The sequence below is a fragment of the Colobus angolensis genome, unplaced genomic scaffold, assembly GCF_000951035.1.
Source record: "Colobus angolensis palliatus isolate OR3802 unplaced genomic scaffold, Cang.pa_1.0 Scaffold139, whole genome shotgun sequence".
Lineage (NCBI taxonomy): Eukaryota > Metazoa > Chordata > Mammalia > Primates > Cercopithecidae > Colobus > Colobus angolensis.
In genome coordinates, this window is record NW_012114477.1 from 164533 (window position 1) to 171860 (window position 7328).

Sequence of the window (7328 nt, forward strand, 5' to 3'; positions counted from 1 at the left end):
GGGACTTGGCCTTCTCGGGGGACTTCGCTTCCTCCTTCGTTGGGGACTTGGCCTTCTCGGGGGACTTCGCTTCCTCCTTCGTTGGGGACTTGGCCGGGGACTTGGCCTCAGCCGGTGACTTTGCCTCTTCCTTTGCTGGGGACTTGGCCTTCTCGGGGGACTTGACCTTGGCTGGGGATTTTGCTTCCTCCTTCTCTGGAGACTTGGCCTCAGCCGGTGACTCTGCCTCTTCCTTTACTGGTGACTTGGCTTCCTTCTCTGGGGATGCAGCCTCTTCTGTTGGGGGAGACTTTGCTTCTTCTTCTCCCCCTTCTGCCTCCTCCTCTTCACCCCCTTCTTCCTCCTTGCCCTCCTCCTCTTTGGCCTCTTTCTCCTCTTCTTCAGTCACTTCTTCAGTTACTTGGGTCTCCTCTGTCTGTTCCTCCACAATCACAGTTTCTTTCTCAGACTTCTCCACCACTTTGACCTTCTCTTCGCTTTTGACCTTTATGTGAGTGGACACAGCGGGAATTTTGGGGAGTCCTTCGGGAAGCGAGAAAGGAATTGGGCCAAAGCCAATCCGACACTCTTCACCTTCCAGGAGTTTTCTGCAGGATGGATAATGGAACGCATTACTATACACTCAGAGCAAATTCACTATTTGGGTTCTTCCTAGACTATCCTGAAGGTCACTGACATTGAATGATATGGATTTTGGTGGAACAGGAATGTGAAGGGTGGGCATTATGAGCCTGGAGAAAGTCACTTGGCAAATCATTCCAGTGACCACCCAGTGGACTGGTTTTTTTTTTTTTTTTGTGAGACAGGGTCTCGCTCTATTGCCCAGGCTTAAGCAACTGGTCTTCTTCAATACAGCTAAGCCTGAAACTTTTGAAATAAAACAACTTTTGCCCCATAAAAAAGGCCCTCAAGAGAAAGCTCCTGAATAAATTTAACAAAGGTTAAATTTATTGTACCTCAAACTAAAATATTATGCAAGAGAACCCTGGGAGCCTGAGCAAACAATTCCACTTTTTTCTCTTTTTGAGATGGAGTCTCGCTCTGTCGCCTAGGCTGGACTCCAGTGGCACAATCTTAGCTCACTACAACCTCTGCCTCCAAGATTCAAGCAATTCTCCTGTCTCAGCCTCCTGAATAGCTGAGAGTAGAGGCACACGCCACCACGCCCAGTTAATTTTTGTATTTTTAGTAGAGACGGGGTTTCACAATATTGGTCAGGCTGGTCTCAAACTCCTGACCTCAGGTGATCCACCCGCCTCAGCCTCCCAAAGTGCTGGGATTACAGGTGTGAGCCACCACGCCTAACCACAATTCCACTTTCATAAATTTGGGTTTAAGAGGTCTTAGAATGCTCCCATTTGAATCGCGAGTGTCTCTCGTCACCCTGTATTACCATATTTTGAGTTTCAGGAATAGGGTAGAGGCTGCAGTTTCCCCTCTTGGCTTTGCTCCTCACTAGATGGGTGACCTTGGCCAAGACACACAAACTCTTTGAGCCTCAATTTCCTCATTGGAAAAAGAGGGTCATTAGAGTCCCTACATCAGAGGGCTGTTTCAGTGAGACAACGAACGGAAAAGACTTGGCAGAGTGCCTGTCTCAGAGTAAGTGTGGGGGTTACCCCTCAGACTAGTGCTTCCCAAAGTTAGCAGCACACAGATGACTGGGGATCTTATCAAAATGCAGATTCTGATTCAGCAGGTCTGGGGAGGGGCTGAGAGTCTGTCTTTTGTTGTTGTTGTTGTTGTTGTTTTTGAGACAGTGTCTCACTCTGTGATGACAGGCTGGAGTGCAGTGGCATGATCATAGCTCACTGAAACCTCCAACTCCCGGGCTCAGGTGATCTTCCCACGTCAGCCTCCCGAGCAGCTGAGACTAAAGGGATGTGCCACCATGCCCAACTATCTTTTTTTTTTTTTTTGTATTTTTTGTAGAAATGGGGTTTTGCCATGCTGCCCAGCTTGGCCTCAAACTCCTGAACTGAAACAATCTGTCTGCCTTGGCCTTCCAAAGTGCTGGGATTACAGACATGAGCCACCACACTCGACCGAGAGACTACCTTTCTGATAAGCTCTTGAACGACGCCAGTTACGCTGGTTCATGTGCCATGCTTTGAGTAGCAAGATTACAGACTAGAGCCAAGAAGTAGGAAGCCACGGGTCACCAGTCAGAACTGGGACAAGTCCTTGGGGGATCAGTCCTGCTCCTTAGCCCTGGCTCCCCCAGGTCTTATTCCTGAGACTGGCTTTCTCAAGACTGCCATTGACTGAGGATTCCCTCTGTGGCAGCCCAGTGGTACCTGTGCTTCCTGGATTAGCTTGGGAATGGGATTAGCTCATCTTCCTGACAACCCTATGACATGGGTGGTCTTATTATCATCCCCATTTTATTTCCCCAAGAAGTGAATACTTGCAGAGCTAAGAAACTCTCAAGGACAGAGTTTTAAAGCTCCCTGACAACTCAAGCACCTCTTTTCCCTCCAAAGCAGGCCTCTGGCTGGCTGGATTTGGGGAGGGGATAAGGAACTTCCACCCTCTAAATCATTTCAGAATGAAAGTAAGTCACTCTCAAGACTCATTGGCTGGGCGCAGTGGCTCACACCTGTAATCCCAGCACTTTGGGAGGCCAAGGTGGGCAGATCACCTGAGGTCAGGAGTTCGAGACCAGCCTGGCCAACACAGTGAAACCCGGTGTCTACTAAAAGATACAAAAAATAGCTGGGTGTGGTGGCGGGTGCCTGTAATCCCAGCTACTTGGGAGGCTGAGGCAGGAGAATCACTTGAACCCAGGAGACAGAGGTTGCAGTGAGCTGAGCTAATGCTGCTGCACTCTAGCCTGGGCAACAGAGTGAGATTCCATCTCAAAAAAAAAAAAAAGAAACAAAAAAAAGACTCATGTATCTCACAAAGTAAGAGTGGCTGCCAGGGGCTGAAGGAAGGAGAGAATGATAATGATGACTTCTTGGGTATGTAGTTTCAGCTTGGGATGATGAAAACAGTTCTGGAGACAGTGGTTATGGCTGCACAGTAATGTGAAAGTACTTAATATCACTGAACTGTGTACTTAACATGGTTAAATGGGGCTACACATGGTGGCTCACACCTATAATCCCAGGACTTTGGGAGGCTGAGGTGGGCAGATGGCTTGAGTCCAGGAGTTCGAGACCAGCCTGGCTAACATGGTGAAACCCCTTTTCTACTAAAAAAAAATACAAAAATTAGCCAGGTGTGGTGGCAGGCACCTGTAATCCCAGCTACTCAGGAGGCTGAGGCATAGGAATCGCTTGAACCCAGGAGGGAGAAGTTGCAGTGGGCAGAGATCGCACCACTGTACTCCAGCCTGGGCAACACAGTAAGTCTATCTCAAAAAAATAAATAAAATATAAAATAAATAATTTGGTTCAATGGTAAATTGTATGTTTTATCTATTTTGCCGCAATTTAAAGAGTCTTGTCCCTAAGACAGGTAGGCTGCCTAAACGGAGTCTTGCAACCCAAGGCTTAGCATCTCATAGGAACACAAGGTTTCTCCACCATGTGACGGCCCCTGTGCATCTCACCTGTAAGCGGCTATCTCTATATCCAGAGCCATCTTGACATTGAGCAGGTCCTGGTATTCTCGCAGCTGGGCTGCCATCTCCCACTTGGTGTTCCTCAGCTCAGCGTCCAGCTGCTGAATGGCTTCCTGGAAAGGAGAGGTGACACACATCACATGCCAGCCAGTGTCTGGCCCTCAGTACCAGGGAAGCTGCACCGGGCTGTGCAACCCCAGAGTAGGCCCATCCAGCCAGGCTCACTGGGGCCAACCCCAACCCTGCTGGAGCTGTTGGGTCCTCATTAGTGGACATGGAACAATCTGGAGCAAAAATTCTGCTGTATAATGACCTCAGCCTGGGGAAGGTCTGAAATGAAATTCATCAGACGTCAACAGTTGTTCCTGTTTGTTTGGCTGGTAGGATAATGGGAGAACTTTTAGAGATCTTGAGCTTAGAAAGTGCTCAGTGAGGACAGGAGGGGTGGCTCATGCCTGCATTCCCAACACTTTGGGAAGCCGAGGAGGGCGGATCACTTGAGGTCAGGAGTTCAAGACTAGCCTGGCCAACATGGTGAAACCCTGTCTCTACTGAAAATACAAAAATTAGCCGGATGTGGTGGCATATGTCTGTAGTCCCAGCTACTTGGGAGGCTGAGACAGAAGAATCGCTTGAACCCAGGAGGCGGAGGTTACAGTGAGCTGAGATCGCACCACTGTACTCCAGCCTGGAAGACATAGCGAGACTCTGGTGGTTCACGCCTGTAATTCCAGCATTTTGGGAGGCTGAGGCAGGAGGATCGCTTCAGCTCAGGAGTTTGAGACCAGCCTGGGCAACACAGTGAGACCTCATTTCTACAAAACAATTAAATAATTAGCTGGACATGGTGATGTGCACCTGTAGTCCCAGCTACTCCGGAGGCTGAGGCTCAAGAATCTCTTGAGTCCAGGAGGCAGAGGTTGCAGTGAGCTGAGATCATGCCACTGCACTCCAGCCTGGGCAACACAGTGAGACTCCATCTCAGAACAAATACATAAATAAATAAAAGTCTATCTCTTTAATCTTTCCAGCTCTGCAAAGCAGGCTTTTTTTTTTTTTTTTTCATTGCTGGAAAGGAATTCAGATTCAGAGAATTAGATAACTTTCCTAGGGTCACGCACCTGGAAAGTCCTGATATGTCTGACTCCAAGGGCCACAATCTTAACCACTACAATCCTACTCAGTGAGGGACAGTAACTTGTCCAGGGTTACCCAATCAAGTAAGGCAGTCTGGCTGGCTGCCTTGCCCCTGCCCACCTGGTAGGATGCAATGTCGGCCTGATGACGGTCCTCCAGCTCAGAGCGCTGCCTCTCCAGTGAGTCCTTGGTGCTTTTCAGTGCCTCCAGCTCTGTGGTCCTGGCCTGCAGCTGACGCCGGTACTCAGTTATCTCCTCCTGCGCTGAGCGCATGGCGTCTGTGTTCACCTTGGCTGCCTCCGACAGTCGGTCCAGCCTCACTGGGGGAGAAGGTAGCAGGGCACAGGGTTAGACACACCTGGATTTGGGTTCTAATGCCCATATTTTTGTTTTCTGAGACGGAGTCTCACTCTGTCGCCCAGGCCAGAGTGCAGTGGCGCAATCTCGGCTCACTGCCAGCTCCGCCTCCTGGGTTCAAGCAATTCTCCTGCCTCAGTCTCCCGAGTAACGGGATTACAGGCACCCGCCACTATGCCCAGCTAATTTTTTGTATTTTTAGCAGACATGAGGTTTTGCCACGTTGGCCAGGCTAGTCTTGAACTCCTGACCTCGTGATTCACCTGCCTCGGCCTCCCAAAGTGCTGGGATTACAGGCGTGAGCCACTGCGCCCGGCCTAATGCCCAGATTTTGAAGGTGACACACGTGGATATACCTACTGCGTGTGCCAGGCACCATCGTGGATGCTTGACTCACTGTCCTGTGAGGTAAAGGCAAGTGACTACTCCCCAAGGCCACCCAGCTAGTGAGTGGCAGAGCTGGGACTCAAATCCCCAAAGATCAGGCTCTGCCTCCCGCAATGTGGGATCCAAAAACCCTGCAGGGCAGAGGAAACCCTGGTCCAGCTCCCTGGCAAGGGCCTGGCAGTGCTGGGGGTTCAGATGTTATACCTGGCCCATGGGGCTTAACACTGAGCTGGAGGCTGGAGGCTTGTGGCGAGAGGCAGGAGGGTACCGTGAGCAATCAGGTCACCTTGTAGCCATGGTCCCTTCCTTACAGGTTTCTGCGCAGAGTCCAAGGTCATTGCAGAGCCCGTGGCCTGGGTGCCAACCCCCTGTCCCTTTCTCCACCTAGTTGCGCATGCCCCTGAGCATTGGTAGCCACACCCCAGCCTCTGCCAGCAACCAGTTCCTGGTTCCCAGGAAACCTTCCAGGGGCAGTGGAGGTCTGGAGACTGGTCTTTAGCTCATGAAAGTGAACATCCTGAATCCCCAGATAGTGGCACCCAGGACATAAGTCTTGGTGGGGAGGGAGGAAGGAAGGAAGCCAGCTGAGTGGGCCAGTAAAATTCTGGGAAGTCTGTCCCTATGACTGGCAAACCCAAAAGAGGTTTGCGCAGGGAGGGGCCTTGCTGCGGAAATGGAGGAGGGAATGGTTCTGCTCTGCAGAGGAGTGGAAAAGGAACAGAAAAAGCTATGCATCCAAATCCCAGTTTCCTGGTTTTCCCTGCTAGTGCTGGCAAAGACTTAGAAACCATCCAGGTGGTTGGGGATTCTCAATTATTGTGAATCACAGATGCTTTTGGAAAATCACTGAAGCCTCCGCCCTCTCTCCCAAAAACAACGCCAAGTTTTATAGACAGTTTCGTGAGAGATCACGGAACTCCCCGAATTAAGCAGCCCAGTTGATCTATCCCACTCTTTCAACTCAAAAAGAAATTAAAACCAGAGAGGGCAAGTGTTGGTCAAGGTCACCCTGCAGCTGCTGGGCACAGCTTCAAGGCAGCGCAATCTAGCTGACTCAGGGTTGCAAGCAGTTGGGGGAGGGGCAGACTTGGGAGGCTCCCAGCTTTCCTAAAGGAGAAAGGGGACATTAAAACATGAACGGGTCCACCAGCCACCTCGGCCACAGGCAGCGATTGTGGTAATGGTTCCCCCTAGGAAGAAAAGACGGGAAAAGGCCCTGCCACACCCCACGTGGAAGATTAAGGTAGGGACATTAAGCACTGAGCACGGAGTGGGGAGGAGCCTGGTAGGGGAGAGAGGAATAGGGTTCCTTGCAGGGTGCAGCAGAAGGGGTGGCAGCATTGGCGGGGAAGCCTTGCTACTTAGAAGGGCTAAGAGTCTCCAGCACGTGCAGACCAGAATCCTGCATCACTTTTTTACTATAGAGGACACTTGTTTTGTTCTCGACTGGGGAGCGACATCAGAGTGGGGTTGCCTAAGCTTGGCGTAGAGAGCAGCGAGGGGCCCAGAGCTTAAGTACAGCTCTAAAGAACCTGGAAAGGGGGAACCGAAGGACAATCCAGAGTTGGGTACGTCCCACAAGAGACCCAGAGTAAAACCGTGATATAACTAGGGGCATGCACTTTGCAGAGGGAAGGTGAGCAGCTCCCCCTTGAGTCACACCGCCCAGAAGCTCGCCGCGGGGTCAGCGGGAGCGCCCCTCCCCCCTACCCGCGAGCCTGCGCACCTCGGAACCACTCCTCGGACTGTAGCGTGCTCTGCACCGCGTGGCCTTCAAGTTGCGCGCGGATCTCGCGCAGCGCCGACGTCACGTCGCACTTGAGGGCGTCGCGCGTCTCGGCCTGCACCTGCGCCTGCGCGGCGCTGGAGCCCTGGATCT

At 51.4% G+C, this 7328-nt stretch overlaps 1 protein-coding gene across 1 annotated transcript in view; it reads right to left on the reverse strand.

Moving 5' to 3' along the window:
* NEFH (neurofilament, heavy polypeptide) overlaps positions 1–7328 on the reverse strand; it is an 11436-nt gene that overhangs the window by 1852 nt on the left and 2256 nt on the right. The window contains exons 4-7 of the mRNA XM_011934850.1: positions 7176–7326; positions 4826–5025; positions 3557–3681; positions 1–587 (exon numbers count right to left, since the gene is read on the reverse strand). Of these exons, the coding sequence (XP_011790240.1) occupies positions 1–587; positions 3557–3681; positions 4826–5025; positions 7176–7326 (1063 nt within the window). The remainder of the gene's footprint in view (positions 588–3556; positions 3682–4825; positions 5026–7175; positions 7327–7328) is intronic.